This window comes from Scyliorhinus canicula, chromosome 22, assembly GCF_902713615.1.
Source record: "Scyliorhinus canicula chromosome 22, sScyCan1.1, whole genome shotgun sequence".
NCBI lineage: Eukaryota > Metazoa > Chordata > Chondrichthyes > Carcharhiniformes > Scyliorhinidae > Scyliorhinus > Scyliorhinus canicula.
This window is the reverse complement of record NC_052167.1, coordinates 12,344,575-12,364,571: the sequence shown is the minus strand read 5'-3', so window position 1 is coordinate 12,364,571 and position 19,997 is coordinate 12,344,575. Positions and strand designations below refer to the sequence as shown.

The window sequence follows — 19,997 nt, the reverse complement described above, 5'->3', positions numbered from 1 at the left end:
GTCTGTCACACTCATCTGTCTTGCTCCATCTTCGACATCCACTGTAGCGCGTCTGCAACTGACCTGTGGCCTCCATCGTCCAACTAGGTCGACCCTTAGAACATAGAACGATACAGCGCAGTACAGGCCCTTCGGCCCTCGATGTTGCACCGACATGGAAAAAAAAAACTAAAGGCCATCTAACCTACACTATGCCTTCTAACCTACCCTTCTTTCTGCTTCCTCTACTTTGTCCTCTGGAAGAGATCTCTGTAGCTCTTCAACTCTGATCAAATGGCTGACGCACTGCCATTTTCATTTCTGGGTGTCACTTTTTAAGCTCTGTTTTGTTCTTGCTATTTCAAGCACCTCTTCATTTGTCTTATGGTCGGTAGCGCAAGCGGATAGCACTGTGGCTTCACAAATGTTTCTGGCGGAATTTGAATTTGTGACCCACGGGCTGTTAGTTTACTGAGGTGACAACAACCTCGTAGCGTGGTCCCACTTTAATACAAATCTCCTCTCCCACTTCTTTACTTTGGTATTGATGGGTATATTCTCAAATTAAGCCCAATACGCACAGTTGCTCTGATTTAGTGTTCTAAATGTTACAACCCAAACCAATGGAATGTGGAGGCGAGAAATAGACGGTAAGGTGACAATTCAGATAAATGCACCACATGATGGATGATATCAAGTGACCACCAGATGTGGTTTTCTTTAATTTTGTGCAGCAGGCTAATCAATAACTATCAAGTAGATCAGAATATGAATAACACCTGCCTTGCGATTATAAGAGACTTTGATTATCTTCATAGGCAAATGATGCTGACTCAGAAATATGGGGAGAAGTCAAGTATTCAATCTATGGAAAAGGGGCTGATCTGTAAGTAACATTGTCGATTTACTTTTAATTCCCAAGGTGTAGCTGGAGGGTTAAGGTTTGGCGATCCTTGCAATCAGAAACACCATGCTGGACTAGAAATTCCCGTCCAAAGTCAACCGGCTGTCGGCTGCTCCCTAAATTTTCTAGTCCCGCAAACAATGATTCCCGTCACGGAACATTCCAGCCAAAACCTAATTAAACCAAGGTCGAATTGCCTGGATTTTGATTGGGGTTTCAGTTGCTTTTTCCTTGACAGCTGCACTGGCTTCCGGCATAAGTGTCTGACAAGTCTGTCTGTTTTTCATTTATTTCCAAGTCGAATATTAATTGTGTCAAAATGCAGGACTTTTTTGTGAACAGTGGTTCTGGCTCCGCTTTCTCCAGAATAAGGGAAGCTTTAACAGATCTTATTCGATGGTGCCCGGCATGACTGTGATGGGGCTGGGTGTTATTGGGGTGTTATCATTTATCAGAGGAAAAATTTGGGAGGATCTCAAATCCAGTGTTTTTCCACCCAGTTGACTTCATGGCCCAGAATTTGATCAGAGGGACCATGAGAGAAGCATAGAATACCTACAGTGCAGAAGGAGGCCTTTCGGCCCATCAAGTCTGCACTGACCCTCCGGAAGAGAACTCTACCCCCGTAACCCTGCGTATTGATACAGGCCAATCCACCTAACCTGCACGCCTTTGGACTGTGGGAGGAAACCGGAGCACCCGGAGGAAACCCACGCAGACACGGGGGGAAAGTGCAAACTCCACACAGAGAGTCGGCCAGTGTCGGGAGTGAACCCGGTCCCTGGCGCTGCGAGGCAGCAGTGCTAACCACTGCGCCATCCGTCCTGACGGAGTATTCTATCCGCTCTCCTTGCATCTGGAACTAGCTTGGGAAAGCAACGGGGTGGGGGGATTTTTTCCAGGGATCTTCCTCACAGTCCTCACAGTGAACATGGGCCAGCAGGCCCTCATTAAGCCCCACAAAGCCTATTTTCCAATTTCACAGAACCGCAGAAGCTTTACAGTGCACAGGGAGGCCACTCAGCCCATCGAGGCACCCTGAAAGAACACTCTGCTTTGCCCTACTCCCCTGTCTTCATAGAATTTTTATAGTGAAGAAGGAGGCCATTCGGCCCATCGAGTCTGCACCGGCTCTTGGAAAGGGCCCAAGGTCCACACCTCCACCCTATCCCCATAACCCAGCAACCCCACCCAACACTAAGGGCAATTTTGGCCACTATGGGCAATTTAGCATGGCCAATCCACCTAACCCGCACATCTTTGGACTGTGGGAGGAAACCGGAGCACCCCGAGGAAACCCACGCACACACGGGGAGAATGTGCAAACTCTGCACAGACAGTGACCCAAGCCGGGAATCGAACCTGGGACTCTGGAGCTGTGAAGCAATTGTGCTATCCACAATGCTACTGTGCTGCCCCAATGATAATAATCTATTATTGTCACAAGTAAGCTTACATTAAACAGTGCAATGAAATACTCCGCTGCCTGTTCGGGTACACAGGGGGAGAATTCAGAATGTCCAAATTACCTAACAACTGTCGGGACTTGTGGGAGGAAACTGGAGCACCCGGAGGAAACCCACACAGACACACAGAGAATGTGCAGACTCCGCACAGACAGTGACCCAAGCCGGGAATTGAACCTGGGACCCTGGCGCTGTAAAGCAACAATGCTAACCACTGTGCTACCTTGCCACCCATGTCTTATCCTCGCAACCTTGCACATTCTTGCACATTTCAAATATTTTTGTAACTAATAAGTAAAAGTGTTGAAAGAAAATAAAAAGAGACACTTTTCTTTTCTTCTGAGTTGCTCGCTGCTGTCTCCTGTGGAGAGATCAATAAATGCCCCACTTCAGTCTGAGCTGGCTGAAGCACCTTTTGGGTTTGGGGTGGGGAAATCAATTTTGCCTTCTGCTCCTGAGTCCGCCCTCAACCATCAAAGAGGTGAATTGGAGACTCACAAGTGGATTATTAACCAACACATGATTTAGACTCCGAGCGGATAGTGAACACTGGGATGAGACATCGGAGTTTAACATTTATACTGTAGTGAGTGGGTAATCGTATAAGGAGGCTGTGGTTGACACCCAAGTTCATTGTTTTGGACATAAACTGATTCTGCTGTGTAAATGGGTCCAAATTAAATGTTTCTTTCCCAATCCACTTCTCCTCTTTCTCTGAAGTCACTGACTTCTCTGGTGGGGGAACAGTAACACCGTTAGTAACTGCATACTAACCTGCTCAAGGAGCCATTGTTGGTGTGTGAACCTGGACACTAACTTTTTAAAATAAATTTAGAGTACCCAATTATTTTTTTCTCCAATTAAGGGGCAATTTAGCGTGGCCAATCCACCTACCCTGCACATCTTTGGGTTGTGGGGGTGAAACCTACGCAGACATGGGGAGAATGTGCAAACTCCACTCGGACAGTGACACAGGGCCGGGATTCGAACCCAGGTCCTCAGCACCGCAGTCCCAGTGCTAACCACTGCGCCACAGGCCGCCCTCGGACACTGACTTTTGATAGGTGTAACACCCCTAATTTGAAACTCTAAAGGGGTTACGTTATCCCAGATGCTACGACCGAAGATTGAGATGGGTGAGCTCAGCATAGACAGGAAAGTGAATTTGGAAAGATATTCATGGGATGATTCACTCCAAGCTATGCAAGAGTGGCTCACAAAGGGTAGTGGAAATCTCTAACTCTCTTCCTGCCAAAAAGTTGAGGATGCTGTGTCAATGGAAGTAAGTTATGTCAGGAGATCAAAGCATATGTACCAAAGGTGGGTAAATGGAGCTGAGTTGCAAATCATCCAAGAGCTGATTGAATGGCTCAAGGGGCTGAATGGCCTAATCCTGGGCCGCAAAAGGGGCCAGCCCGGCACTGGAGTGGTTCACGCCGCTCCAGCTGCTGATCCTGGCGCAAACTGGGCACCGCGGGATCCGCAGTGGATTCCTTCAATGCCCCGACCCCAACGCAACATGGTGCAGGGCTACAGGGGCTGGCACCTTAGAAACAGGGCCCCCAGCCAGAGAGTGCGGCCCGCCGATTGGTGGGCCCTGATCGCGGGCCAGGCCACATCGGCACCCCCCGGGCTGAGAGAATTCTGCCCCCTGTACCTGTGTTCCAACCTCACTGTGATAAAGGTCTATGACCACATTCCTTTCCAATGTGATACATTCACAGCCAATACATTTTGTTTGGGTTTGGATTTCAGTTTTTCCTTGCCTTTTTCGAACATGTTATTGACTGTAATTGACTTGGGCGGCACGGTGGCACAGTGGTTAGCACTGTTGCCTCGGGACCGAGTTCAATTCCAGCCTCGGGTGACTGTCAGTGTGCAGTTTGCACGTTCTCTCCCTGTCTGCGTGGGTTTCCTCCGGGTGCGCTGGTTTCCTCCCACATTCCAAAGATGTGAAGGTTAGGGTGGATTGGCCACGCTAAATTGCTCCTTCGTGTCCAAGGTTAGGTGGGGATAGGATGGGGCCTGACCCTATGTGGGGTGCTTTTTCAGAGGGTCGGTGCAGGCTCGATGGGCTGAATGACCTCCTTCTGCACAGTACGGATTCAATAGATTCCATGGGTACAACAAAAATATATTTATTAAACAGCTAAATGGTCAAAAAGGAGGTAGGTTTTAAGGGGTGTCTTATGAGGAAAGAGAAGTGGAGAGGTTTAGGGAGGATAATGGTAGTTGAGACAGTGGTAATGTCACTGGATAAGTAATCCAGAGGACCAGGCTAGCATTCTGGGAACATTGGTTCAAATCCCACCACGGCAGCTGGTGGAATTTATAAGAATAAATCTGGATTATATAAAACTAGATCTGAAACTATGATTGATTGTTGTAAGAACCCATCTGGTTAAGGAAAGGAAATCTGCCATTCTTGCCTGGCCAGGCCTACATGTGAAGACCCACAGCAATGTGATTGACTCATAACTGCCCTCAACAATGGCCTAGCAAGCCACTCATTTCAAGGACACTTAGGGCAATAAATACTGGCCCAGCCTTTGGATGAGGTTTCCCAGGAGTGGCCTGTCGTTGAGAAATAGGAGCGGCGAATGATAGACTTGGGGGACACCAGAGTTACGGTGTGTTAACTGTTACAAACCTTTGGTTTTATCAGAGCATGATCAGGTGGATGCTGAGTACATTTTACTGTCCGTGCACAGTTATAGACTAGCCTCTTATTTTCCTGAATTCTACATTTTTCAGATTTCTGATTCACCCCACATCGGGGATTATATACACTCAGCCCTGGGCAGTGCTGGATGCTGAAGTACAGTCTAAATACAGCTTTTACATCAAAGCGGATGATGGGGAAGGGAAGCACAGCTTGGCTGAAGTCTTTGTAACTGTTCTAGATATCAATGACCACTACCCAGAATTTGATGAGAACGTTTTGGAGAAGGTTATGATCATTGGATCCCCTGTAAAAGTTGAGGTAAGAGGCCAGATCTAAAGAATGTGATATGTTATTGCCTCCTAATGCACATATAAGATCAAAATTTGCAGAGATTACATTCTCTCAATTAAAGTTTCAGCTGAAAAAATATTGTCTGGAATCAAAAAGCAATGGTATGGAACAATGGGCTCTGCACTTGCAGCCATAGCAATGTGCTTTTAACTTCAGCCAGAGCTTCAGTATAAAAAAAGTAAAAGTTGATAGGAGATTCACCATAAACTTTCATCTCCCACCTCCTGTGGCCAGTACAGAGGCACATCAGCAGGAAACTGGGAGAAAATCACCCATCCGCCATCTTGATTGTGTTGTGGGCCAGGGTTTAAAAACGCCAAAGTGTATTATAGAGTTCACCTGACCTACAACTTTTTATGTTGAATTTGGCTAGGATGAGCACAAGAGCCTTCCCTTCAGTCTAATTCAACAGTCTGTCTAGATAAGTTAATCAAAATAAGCTTTATTCTAAGAACTCAGTTAATATCTATATAACACACAGCAAGAAATTTCATCAATTACAAACATAAAGATACCTCACAGCTACAGTAACCTATGTATAACACTTAATTAATTCCCCTTTAACTGTTCCAATTCAAAAACAAGATCCCATAAACCAAAAACCCCTTTTCAAGGGCGTGGCCCAGCACTCTGCATTCTCACTTGAATAAGACTGGCTTTTCCTGAGATTCTGACCCCGTATCACCAGCAGGTTTAAACACTTCTGGAAAGCAAACTATATCTTAAAAACCACCACCAAGGTGATTTTTACTGGAACAGAATTTGAAAAGAAAATAGGGAGAGAGACAGGCCAACACACTTCTGTTCTCTGTCTGAGTCCACAGCAATCAAGTGTGAAAGCGAAACCAAAAACAGCTCACAGAGCCACAGCCCAGCTCCACCCACACAATGACATCACTGAAGCCAAAAAACTTTCTTAAAGGGACACTCACATGACATTTGCAGATCCACAATGCATGGTGCAGCAATGCAATCATTTCTAAAGTAGGACAGTGGCATCTGTGAATAGTTTTTGAATATAGCCAGTCCAGACATGCAACATCATTTGTGCTGGGAATGACTAATGACGTTGCACATTGAAATGTCAACGTGCCTTTCAGGAGGTTTGGTTGCCCCAGTCAGGAGGTGAGGGAGCATGTTCAGGGTACCGAGAAAGAAAGGTTTTACTGAGGGAGAGAGATCGAAGTTTCACTGAGAGAGAGAGGTTTAAATGAGAGAGAAAGAGAGGTGTTGCTGTAAGAGAGGGTGAGGTTAAACTCAGGGAGAAAGGTTTTACTATGAGAGAGAGAGAGAAGTTTAACTGGAGAGAGGTTTAACTGAGATGAGAGCGAGGGTGAGAGGGATAACTGTAAGCGAATGAAGTTTAACAGAGAGAGAGAAAAGTTTAACTGAGGTGGAGATGTTTTAAGGCATATTTGAGAGATGAAAGAAGATGGAAAGGTTTTGAAAGAGAGTAGAGGTGCGCAATAGTAGCTGAAGGATCTGGCACAAAGAATAGAAAGCTGACACATATTGTGGAGCACAGTTGAAAGAGCAGAGGACATATAACGTGACACTGGATTTGGAGTAAGTCCATAAAAGTGTTTTGAAAACAAGAAAAAGGATTTAAAATCTTCTGTGCTGGTGGATGTAAAGTAAAGTCTCCATTGTCCCAGGGGACCATAGACTACTTTCCCCTTTGGGGAGAGGCAGCGCTGATTAATGGTGATTTGATGTGAGGATCAGACCAGGGGCAAGGTTTAGAAGGCGGGGCCTTCATGAATAACCTCAGCCAGTATGGGAATTGAACCCACGCTGTTGGCCGCGCTCTGCATCATGAACCAGCTGTCCAGCCAACTGAGCCAAACCGGCCCCACAACCAGTGAAAGTCAGTCATGACAGAAGTGGTAGTGTTTGGGCTTTAGAATGGGATAGAATATGCGTGGCTACGCTCTTAATGATAAAAGCAAGGAACATGCCAGAGAAGTCAAACCTCCAAGTTGTGAATGTGCGGATGAGGGTTTCAGAGACAGGATTAAAAATCACAAGATTGCCGAATGGAGACTAGACCATAGTGAAGTTTAAATTAAGTACATTGTGCATTTACATTTACAAGCTGCCAAGAATTTTTAGAAGCCCAATAAAATGAGAAGATGGTGCCAGTAGTTGTTTGACCAATTGACCCATTGCTGGTTGCCAACTCCAGAGGCTATTACAACAGTGGAAATCCTTGCCGTCTTATTTGAATCGAATTAGAATTGCCAGACAGCAACAGAGGGGTGAATTATTTTGTCAAACTGCACAGATTTACAGCTCCATTATGTCATGAGTACTGCTGGTGCCAACATCTTGCACCTCATGCGAGTGTTTGGGGTGTGGTGGTGAGTTGCATCATACGTATCAAACTTTTATTTCAGGCCAGAGATCAAGACGCAGAGGAGCCGAATAATGTTGTTGATTACTCGATCATGCAGGCAGATCCTGCAAATGTATTTGACATTGATCAAGCCACGGGGGAGATTGTGTTGAAGTCCTACATCAAATCTCTGGAGGTCATTCACAACATTACCAGAAACAAGAGGTGTCAGTGGTCACTGGTGGTGCAAGCTAAGGACAGAGGCTCCCCTTCATTCAGCACCACAGCTGTTGTGAGGATCGACATTACAGATGAGGTAAGTACGTGCTCTCGGAGAGTGCGCATGTAATCTATGCAAGGACGCAAAAGCAAATTGCTCTAATCTGACAGCTTTGAATGATTCATAGAAAACAGAATCCCTACAGCGCAGTAGGCGGCCATTCAGCCCATCGAGTCTGCGCCAACCCTTCGAAAGGCCCAACCCTCGCCCTATCCCTGTAACCCTGCCTAACCTTTGGACACTTAGGGACAATTTAGCATGGCCAATCCACCTAATTCGCTGATCGGTAATTCAGAATAACAGAACATCGGCATCAAATTTAGCATCTCTTGATTATTAATTAATGCTCCTTGTGCAAACATGACGTGGTGCCTCTCAATATTAGGGTATCTCATGTGCCCATTTCCACGGTGGCAATGGTGATCTTCTGCAATGTCTACTCCTTCTGGGCATTGACATGCCAGCGTAAAGTTGAGCAGAGAGTGCGGCTGTTCTAGCCCCCAATGATTCACAGATGAAGCCGCTATTTCTTCCTCCCAAGTGCAAATAGAAACAGTTCTGCAAGGAGACAGCGGTTCTAAGCTTGCCTCCAAACTCACACGAGAAGCCAGGTGTGAAATCTTTACACTTATTGGTCAGTCCAAAGGCACATTCCACCTGGAGTTGCATGGTTCCCATCCCTTGTTAATTTCCTGCATCATGGCAGTGACTTGAAAAGAGCTTCATAGACTGTAAAGTGTTTAGTTTGTGAAAGGTGCTCTGTAAATGCAAGTCTTCCTCCTTATTAACTATCCATAACAAGCAGGCTTTGTTTGGATTTAATTCCATAATATAAAGCAAATTAAAATAAACAAAAGTTACCGTTATGGGCTGAAAGAAATGTTCTTTGAATTGGGTGACATCTGTACCATCACAGATTGGAATTTTAAGCACTTTGAAGGCAGCTTTTTAGAGTGTTTGTAATTGTTGGAAGTTCTCCTTATTGACCGTGCTTCTTCCTCCCCTGCAATTGCCAGTAAAAGGGAGGCAAATCTGGGCTGACAAATACAAAAGCAGCAACCACTGATCTCCGACACAGCGGGGAAAAATCAAAATCAGCTAACTTTTACTCTTGTGTTCTTAACCCAAACTTAAAGCCGATGAAAGTAAGGTGGAAGTTCATATCTGGTACTTTGCTAATTCCATTTTGTTGCTAGGAGGTTATACAGATTGCTTTAAATGGTAAGCGTTAAGATGGCTGAACAGCTGAATGTCATACAGCGATACAAATTGACCCTGGTGCACCGGTTTGACCAAATTCTTGGACCTCTGTCACTGAAATCCAATGTTTTAACACTTCCAGATTAAATCACTGCTAAACTCTTATATTCTGGGCCTCAGGAACCAGCCATGGCGAATAGGTTCTGTAAAAGAATACAGATGTAATAAATGAAATGTGATGGACTCTGGCTTTATGTACATTGGAATCAGAGTAATGACCTTCTGCAAAAGCCGATGGAAAGTATCGATGTTTAATGGGTCGAATTTCAGAACAGCCCTTGTATGTGGCACTGGGTGGATACCAGGAAGCATGGGCAGACAACTGCTACAGCTCGCCAAGCGCTATGTGGCTGTATTATGGACATTGTCACAGTTTTCCGGAACATCAGACCCGATATAATTACTGTTAGAGAAACGATGAAGGCGAGCGTGCTCGCACAAATCCTAAATATTCTCCATGGCTGGTTCCTTAGGCCCAGAATATAAGGGTTTAGCCGTGATTTAATATGGAAGTGTTAAAACATTGGACTTCAGTGACAGAGGTCCAAGAATTTGGTCACACCGGTGCCCCACGGTCAATTTGTACCGCTGTATGACATTCAGCTGCTATGTGCAACCTTCTCAATTTGCACCATGGTTTTCCTCCCTATATCATAGGGTCATAGAATCCCTACAGTGCAGAAGGAGGCCATTTGGCCCATCGAGTCTGCACCCCTGAAAGAGCACCCTAACTAGGCCCACTGCTCCATCCTATCCCTGTACCCCCACCTAACCTTTGGACACTACGGGCAATTTAGCACGACCACTCCACCTAACTTGCACATCTTTGGACTGTGGGAGGAAACCGGAGCACAAGAAGCAGATTGTTTCTCCACACACTCGACTGGATAATCCAGTGCAGGGGCAGAAAGATAACTAGGATGGGGGGGACGAATGTACTAAAATGCACAAAAGCAGCAATAAGTAAATTAAACTGCATTACACACCAGCTGATAATCTTGCGAACTGATGGCTGTCTTAGTTGGGAACCAGAGTTAAACGTGATTCCCAAACTATTGAACCATAGTCTGAGTATGATTAATGCAGCTCTAGCAAGAAGGAATCTGGCTTTTATACACTTGAGGGAATTTATATCCAAAACAGTAAATCTAATGTTGTACAAATGTTGAACCTAGGACGAGGAACTAAATCAATTGTTTTTCTTTGTACTCTTACAGACTTCGGGCAAAGGTCACATGGCAGACTTTTTGTTACAATCTAAAGATAATCCCATGAAAGCCCTGGGAGTAGTAGCTGGGATAGTTTGTTTCTTCGTCATTCTCACCATCTTAATTTCAACCATCATGTTTTGGCGGAATAAAAAGACCAATCGCGTTGGCCCGGTTAGGCGCATCATACAGAAAAGGCCACGGCACAAATCAAAGACCCGCAAATCTGGGTGGTTCCCGAAGAAGAAGAAATCTGCCAAAAGATCAACCGGCTTCATGGTTTCCGGCGCTAACCACCGTTTTCAAAATTTGAGCGCTAAAGGTAACCAGCCACCACTGCCGCTGACCTTGCCGTGTCCACCAATGCTCCCGGCCAGTCTCAACAAGCCGGACTGGGTTCTGCCCACAGTGTCGGGATCGCTCAGTCCAAAGAGTCACTTCACCCACCAGTCAAAGAGGAAGGCTTCGAACATCAACACTGCCCTGGTCTCTGAGCTGAAACAGCGCCTGGAAAAGAAAATGAACGAAGATGCTTCCAGATTGTACTTGTGAAAAATGTTTTGTGACTATAAAATGCGTGATGTGATTGCAACGCTACATGGGTGACTTCTAATCATGGCAGAAACATGTTTATGCTGTACAAAGTTCCGTGGGTTACAAAGGTACACTGTTGTGCATTCCCACATATACATCTATAAGGTGGCACCGTCTACTTTCCATCTAAAAGTGATGCATTCGCTGGCGCATCAGCTGTTGTAGCTTCCCACAGAACTGGACACTCAATCTTAAAATGTGCAGACTGACCCCACGCTGTCACAACCAATGCTCGGTTAGTGGGTGGGCGATTGGGAGCCCGAGAGAGGGGAATGACAAAGGGGGCAGAGGGGAGGGAAACATTGACAAGTCCAGGATAGTCGGACAGATGAAATTGAGTCACACCCTGCTTTCAACAGTCAAAATATTAACCCACATTCCCAATCTTCCACATGAATGTATACAGTGATTTTGAGAGATTAATTGAGTTTCTTTAAAAAATGTCCGCACCATGATTTAAAAGCAGCAGCAACATTTGTGGTGACCTTGCCATGACCTACGTTTTAATTTAAAGCCGCCATCCATTTTGTTAAAGCCACTAAAGGCAAATGCATCCAGTCCATTCTTAAGGAAAAACGATTTAAATCTTCCTGGGCTGAGAAAGATATGTTTCAATTATAAAACCTTACCTCACATTGAGAGGAGTCACGGTGGCACAGTGGCTAGCACTGCTGCCTCACAGCTCCAGGGACCCGGGTTTGACGCCGACCTCAGGTGACTGTGTGAAGTTGTTACTTTCTCCCTATTCCTCCAGGTGCACCGATTTCCCACCCACAGTCCAAAGATGTGCAGGTTAGGTGGATTGGCCTCGCTAAATTGCCCCTTAGTGTCCAAAGATGTGCAGATTAGGTGGGGTTATGGGAATAGGACAGGGGATTGGGCCTAGGTCGAGTGCTCTATCAGAGGTTTGGTGCAGACTCGATGGGCTGAATGGCCTCCTTCTGCACTGCAGAGCTTCTAAGGGTGTTTTGTATAAGTACATTTCGCAAAAACAGATACTGACCATGCAATATGAAATATCGTAAAATATTGATATCGTGATGTGTCCAGGGTAATGGGATGAAGGTAGGTTTAGATTGCAGATCAGACATGATCTCATTGGATGATGGAATAGATACTAAATGAGGCTAAAAGGTCTCCTCCTGTTCCTATGTTTTACTGTGCCTGTCAGAATAAAACCTCCACCATAGATTTGGTTCAAAGGAAAGACCTGAAGCAAAATACTGCGGACGCTGGAATTCTGAAATAAAAAAACAGAAAATGTTGGAATGGCCCATTGGGAATGGCAGCAGCTGTGGAGAGAGAGAGAAACAGAGGGCGGGGAATTCTGAACCCCCCCCCCTTCCGTCAGGATCATCCAGTCACACTGCCAAAAGCCAAAGGACTTCTGGCTGGGTCGCCACACCCCAGGTGGTAACACATCCGTGTGTTTGCCTTAGCTGAATGTTAGCTGGAGTTTTACTTTCCCACCTTCATACTCCCACTGGCTGGCTGCAGAATGTAAAACCGCTTGATAAACCCGCCTTATGTGAAAGAGATGTCGGGGTGTATTTTGCAGGCAGCAAGATGAGCGTTGTCAGTGCTGAGAATGCACATGGCTCCACAACCCGTACCCAATATCTCACTCAGCCAGGCAGAACACAAATCAGGGGCAAAAGGTGCTGGATTCCTGCCGACCAATGGTCAAGATCCCTCTGTTAATGCCATACTGCCTGACTGTGCAGGTTAAACTGGGACACTCAAACTTTGCAAGTCAACTTTAGTTCCATGATATTGTCAATTACTTTATCTACTGGCGAATTTCCAAATTTTACAATGTTTCCGACTGCTTTTTAGATTGGTAGGAAGGGGTAGCGGGGTTGCAGGAGTAAAGAAAATGTGGCATTTCCTTAAAATATTTTTTTTCAGTCAGAATAGTCAAACACTAGATTTGCGTATCGATGCTACCCATTTTTATGGCTTAGCCTATGGGCTATATAATCCATGGAATCCCTACAGTGCAGAAGGAGGCTATTCGGCCCATTGAGTCTGCACCGACCCTCCGAAAGAGCACCCTACTCGGGCCCATGCCCCCACTCGGTACCCATAACTCCACCTACCCTTTTGGACACTAAGGGGCAAATTAGCACAGCCAATCCATCTAACCTGCCCACCTTTGGACTGTGGGAGGAAACCGGAGCACCCGGAGGAAACCCACATGGACACGGGGAGAACATACAAACTCCACGCAGACAGACACCCAAGGTCGGGATCAAACCCGGGTTCCTGGCGCTGTGAGGGCAGCAATACCATCAAAATCTATGACGGTGGTGGCCCACCAGATTGAGAACAGAAAAGAAAAAATTAGATTAGACATATTCAGAACTTATTTTCCCTCAATATGTGTTTGGCCTTTGGAAGCCTAACCAATGCTTTCAATTCATCAGAAATTTTTAAGTTAAAACATTAAATAAAAACAAAACATTTTGGTAATGTTCAGCAGGTCAAGCAGCATGCACCGAGAGTGAAATAGAGTTAACGTTTCAGATCAGAACATGAGGCCACAGATCTGAAATATTGACTCTGTTTCTCTCTCCACAGAAGCTGCCAGACCCGGAGTATTTCCAGCATTTACTGTTGTCATGTCAGCTTCCAGCATCCACAATGTGCTGCTTTTAAATAATATTAAATCATTGGAATATTCATGGGTCTCTAGGCAGAATAGATTTTCCCAGAATCCGGGCCCTTTGTCCCTGACTTTTAGGGCCGGTGCCTCTGATTTTTAAGTCTGTTGGTTCAGAAGATAATTACAGCTGAGGGCAGACTTTCGACCCATTTTAATTTGGTCACCCAGTCATTCCACAGAACCGCAGGTATAATTACAACGCAGCCATCACCTTTATTGTCAATTTCTTTGCCAATTTAGACCACATTACTAGCAACTTTACTCTATTGCCTCATGTTAGTAAGAAACGTTGAGACTGTCAAAATCATTCCCTGACAGACTTTTACAGTCTGCAGTCTGCAAGGTTTTCAATTCACTAAGTTTGTGCTAATTCCAGTAGACTGACAGGAGCAGATTAATTTCCACTTAACATCCTGAAGATTAACTCCCTTCAATTTAGCAGAAGGTGGATGGACCCAGGTTCGAAACAATCACCTTTTTTCTTTGCTCATTGTAGTTAATGTGATGGGGTTTGCCTAATAATTGCAGAAAGGAATTGGTAACAAACGCTGCAATTCCATTGTGACCCTGATTGATTTCATCTCAAAGGCTTTTTTCGCCCATATTGGTATTTGTGTCTCAAAATCCTTATCGCCATATCTGCTCCTAACCCTACAATCTCACCTCTCCCCGCCCCTAGATGCTCTGTATCGCTCTCTCCAGCCTCTGGTGCTCTCCCTCTTCCTTTAGTCCCACCTAGCCATCTGCATCTCCCTGAAATGTATCAATTTGTCCAAGGTCCTGATCCCCTCACCTCTTTGGTTTCTTCACCTTTGGGTTAGTACCCATCGTCCTGGAGCCTTTGCAAAGTGTCCACATTTTTCTTTGCATGTAATAGCCCTAATTTCTGGAGTTTCCTTTCTGGTTCTACCCTTCCCTTCTCCTTGAGGATGCCTCTTAAGATCTACCTCCTTGACAAAGGTTGCCTATCCTAATATCTGCTATGTGGCTCGGTGTCAAGTTCTGCTTGATAACACTTTGGAACGTTGGACTAAATCAAAGGCGCTCTCTGTAAGTGTAAATTCCCATTGTTGTTGCATATGCAGGTGCTAGCCACTGGTGGATCATTGTGTAATACGAGAAATCCTCTGAATACCTAATAAAGAATTGGATGGGAAACCTACTTTGAGGTGTACATAAAGCAGAAAAATGTTTGATATTTACTCTGGTGCTTGTCATCATTTGAAGTTAACATTAAGATTTTAATACAGTTAAAAGGTAACTCTGCAGTATCACTATCATGGTGGAAATAATTTAATTTATGCACACCTTGATGTGTTGGGTAAGCTGGGTCTGCGAGGACTGCGTTTACTGTAGCAGTGAGAGAGACAGGCTTCCAACACTTGAAGAAATGCAACTCGATTTTATTGAACTCTTAACTATCATACATACTTTAAACTGTAGGTTGACACCATGCTGACTTGACTGGAGACCTGAGGCTAACCTGACCAGACGATCTTACTACCACATGGTGTATGTTCTAGTTGCTGCTCACAGGCTCTGACTGTCTCAGAGGCTGCATCCCAAGAGAGCAAGAAAACCCGTGCCCTCTGGCTTTATAGTGGTCGTGTCCTGTCTGGTGATTGTCTGCTGTGATCTGTGTGTTCACTGGTCATCCTGTGTGTCAATCACTGCCTGTCTGTGCACCATCATATACCTGTGTGTATATTATGACACACCTGTCTTCTGATAGGACGTTCGATTTATAACTCACTTTGCCGTGCCACAGCTAGTGAGTAAGATAGCTCATTAGGTCGTCTGTAAGTGAGCATTTAGAATTACAGACAAACAGAAAATTGCAACTTGCCAGTAAGTAATCAGCTATTCAAGCGGTCGGTTAGCTCAGTTGGCTGGTTTGTGATGTGGAGCGCCAACAACAGCATGGGTTCAATTCCCGCACCGGCTGAGGTTATCCATGAAGGCCTCGCCTTCTCAACTCAAGGTGTGGTGACCTTCAGGTTAAATCACCACCAGTCAGCTCTGTCTCAAAAGGGGCAGAGAGGCCTGTGGTCCTCGGGGATTATGGTACCTTTCACTTTCATTCGAGGACTAATCCATATTGACCAGCTGAATTCCTATGTCATGAGGAGAGTGGAGAGAACGAGTGTAAAACTCTATTACTATTTATAAATCTGCTATAAGGTCACGACAAATTGTTCTACTAAATAATCAGATATGCTTCATTTGTTGCATAGAATGTGCATCTTTCAGTCTGCAATGGATCTTACCTAGTGTATCTATGCTGTTTACACAAGATATAACTTATACAGACACTTATTATCATAGAATCATAGAATCCCGTGTGCAGAAGGAGGCCATTCGGCCCTTCGAGTCTGCACCGAACCTCCGAAAGAGCATTCCATCCAGGCCAACTCCCCTGTCCTGTCTCTGCAATCCCGCACATTGATCACGACCAACCCACGTAACCTGCACCCCCCCCCCCCCCCCCCCCCGACACCAAGGGGCAATTTAGCATGGCCAAACCACCTAACCTGCACATCTTTGGACTGTGAGGGGAAACCGGAGCATCCGGAGGAAACCCACGCAGACAGGGGGGGGAGAACATTGAAGACCCGGACAGACAGTCACCTGAGGCAGGAGTTAAATCAAAGTCCCTGAGGCAGCGGTGCTAACCACTGTGCTGCCCTTATCACTGTGCCGCCCATAAATCTATGACCAGTATAAGGGCTGGTTCAGTATGTTAAGGAAACCTTGCCTTCAAATAAATGTTACAGCTCATAGCAAAGTGCTCATTAACTGGCTCATGCTATTTTAAAATGCTTCAGTGACTGCATCCTGAGGACATAAACCTGACAAATGGCAGAAGCACACTATGTAGAACTTTAATCCGGATGTAACCTATATTTTAGTTGATGTTGGATCAGTGAGATGAGACTCTGTAAGCAGCTTCTATGTCCTTTTATTTCAATATGCTCTTATATAAAGCCATCAACTTCCCTTTGATGAAGATTGATTTTAGTCAAACTACATTTATACTTCCTTAGCCTTTTATAAAAATCCAAACTTCACGTCAAAACTGTTGATATTTTAATCATCAATTATGTGTCAAACATTTCCAAAGGAAAACATTCTCATTCAACCAAGTGGAACCATATCTTTAAATACAGCAGTTTCATCAATACTGTCCTTGGAGTTTTTACAATTTGTGTTTGTTCTCACTTCAATGGTTCTAGATTGTAATGGTATTTAAGTTTATTTTATTCCCACTTTGACTTATTTGTCTTCCTCTTATATATTTTGCATACATGTATGCATTTATGGGTTTTTTTTCCATGTCAATTATTCCCCTATTATCGCTTGGAGAAGCTGATTTGTCTCAGGCAGATGGTTCCATGGGCTATCTCATCCTGCCTTTTCAAAGCATTCTGCTCAGCTGTTCCAACATTGCAGCCATCGTAACCAAATCCGACCATGAGGTTTGAAGTCCAAAGGTGGGCTTAGATCGGAAGTTTGGGGATTGTGATCGGGAGAGGGAACCGGGGACGAGTTCTGATGTAGTGGGATCAGATATTTCAGCACAGCATTCAGGGCAAGACCTTTCTGCTGTTAAAGACAAATTACTGCGGACGTTGGAATCTGAAACAAAAACAGAAAACGCTGGACAATCTCAGCAGGTCTGACAGCATCTGTGGAGAGAGAAGAGAGCTAACGTTTCGAGTCTGGGTGACTGTGTCAAAGCCTGCAAAGCTAACCTTCCTGCTGTGTTTGGCCAAGTACTTGCTAAACCCACTAAGCTATTAGGAGAGCTTCCTTCCATCTTTAGATCTGCAATTTAGATCATTTAATCAATCCATATGTTTAGTATGTTTAATTGGTATTCACAAAATGATGGCAATTTGGGAGAAAATCTGAATGGGTGTGACCACTAGCAGTGACATTATGATCCAGCTGCTGACAGGATAATACTGGGCCTCTGGCCTGCTCCCCAGAAACTACTGCCAAATGGGCAGTCAGATGTTTAAACCTTCCGAGAGGAATGTGGCTAGTTCTAACAAATATTCCACATTGTGTTTCAACATTTCCCATCCTTCCCTTACAGTTTCTGTCTGTCTCTCTCTCTCTCTATATATCTGTCTACCGCTCCCTTAATTCACGGTAGCACAGTGGTTATCACTGTTGTTTCACAGCGCCAGGGTCCCAAGTTCGATTCTCGGCTTGGGTCACTGTCTGCGAGGAGTCTGCACGTTCTCCCCGTGTGTGCGTGGGTTTCCTCCGGGTGCTCCGGTTTCCTCCCACAGGTCCCGAAAGACCTGTTAGGTGAATTGGACATTCTGAATTTTCCCTCAGTGTACCCGAACAGGCGCCGGAGTGTGGCGACTGGGGGATTTTCACAGTAACTTCATTGCAGTGTTAATGTAAGCCTACTTGTGACAATAAAGATTATTATTATAATTGGAAACAAAAGGCAGCAGAACTTGGTCAAAAAGAAATGTTATTTGCCGCATGAGTGAGTTCAATGATTCTATAATATGTTGATATGGTTAGATGGAATATGTTGGGAGGAGGTGCTAGTGGAGCATAAACAACAGCACAAACCAGTTGGGCCAAGTGACCCATTTCCGTGCTGTGACATTCAATGTAATTTCATCGTGTTGATGACACTACAAGGATTGAATGAACAAAGCCATAGGAAACCGCCGTTTCCGCAGCCAAAGAAGAGCCGGGTATTAATGATCTACCTTTAATTAATTTCCATATTTCCTAAATGGTTAAAGATACAAAACGTAAGGGCTGCTTTTAATTTTGGATGATAATAGATGGGCACCTGAGTTACTGAGTCGGGGTGTATTTAGAGATTTTATTTGTACATTTGAGAGTAGGGAGTGGATTGAGTCTAATTAATAAATGCATTGGGTCCATTTCAAGCTCCACACATGTTACTTTTTTGAATGGTTATAGAAAATTGTTAAATATATTCATTTTTGACACCATCTTTTTATACTTTTTCACATTGCTGATATTGTGTTCTCAAAATTAATAGGAATTAATAGAATGATATTTGCAATAACAATCTCTCGTACTGTTGTAATCAGATAATCCAATGATTACTATCTTTCCAATAACCAGATTGCTAATGTAACAGTTTGCAGTCCATATTTTTCTCTCTGTATTTTTAACCGATTAAATATTGACTCTTGCATAATACGTTTATATTTGCATAAAATATTGGCTCCACCTACTTTATGTGCATGTTTCTTTATATTTTCTTTCCAACTGGACCTAAAGTGAACAAACATTATTCCATCTCAATCATTTCCTTATAACCTCTGCCTTCACACGGATTAATAAATACTTCATGCTTCGGTTTTTTTTAAATTATGGTAAAACAGGGGCTGGTTTAGCTCACTGGGCTAAATCGCTGGCTTTTAAAGCAGACCAAGCAGGCCAGCAGCACGGTTCGATTCCCGTACCAGCCTCCCCGGACAGGCGCCGGAATGTGGCGACTAGGGGCTTTTCACAGTAACTTCATTGAAGCCTACTCGTGACAATAAGCGATTTTTAAAAAAAACAGGTATTCATGCATCTTTATGACCGCAATGCTGATAAATCAAGCAGGCTAAACTTACATCCATCAATGTGAAAGGGTGATGTGTTTTCTTCCCTTGCATTTTTGACTTAAGATTCATTTATCCTTGATTGCATCTTCATTGTGATTCCAGATGAATATGGGTTCACCAATCCAATCATTTTACTTTCTTAGCTAAACAGACCATGATTCCATCTTGACTGCCTTCTATTTTGGCTATTTGGATGACCAGTGATTCACATCAATCCCTTTTCTGTGCTATACTTACATGCTCCGTCTCTGACTCTTCATAGCTTGTTTCTCTGCTATATTGTACCTATCTTGGTTTGGACTGTCTCTTCCTTTGACTGGATTTATGCCGAAGGTTGAGTGAATTCTCAGCATTAGTTTAATCCAATCAAAAATTGAATTGATGAAAATAATTACATGTCATGGGTAACATTAAAAAAAGTGTTTTTTCAAGTGCTGGCTGTCTTTATTAGTACTTTTGAAAGTTTGCAAGCTATGCCATTGTCAACCTCTTTTAGGTATTTATTTTACAGCACCTCTGAACAACCAGACAATATTCAGCACAGTCTCATCCTCCTGAATGTTTTGCACTGAGTAGGACAAATAAGAGATTATGCTTTAAATTAAAATGTCTTACAGCTGCATTTGACCAAATACCTTTGCAGCAAAGCAGAATGGAATTAAGAAGATCCAA

At 44.2% G+C, this 19,997-nt stretch overlaps 1 protein-coding gene across 1 annotated transcript in view; it reads left to right on the top strand.

Annotated features, from left to right (window-relative positions):
- cdhr1a (cadherin-related family member 1a) overlaps positions 1–11,040 on the top strand; it is a 42,199-nt gene extending 31,159 nt beyond the window's left edge. Inside the window, exons 14-17 of the mRNA XM_038782979.1 lie at positions 798–865; positions 5,104–5,332; positions 7,762–8,016; positions 10,458–11,040. Of these exons, the coding sequence (XP_038638907.1) occupies positions 798–865; positions 5,104–5,332; positions 7,762–8,016; positions 10,458–11,000 (1,095 nt within the window). The 3' untranslated portion in view covers positions 11,001–11,040. The remainder of the gene's footprint in view (positions 1–797; positions 866–5,103; positions 5,333–7,761; positions 8,017–10,457) is intronic.
- Positions 11,041–19,997: the final 8,957 nt, after the last annotated feature.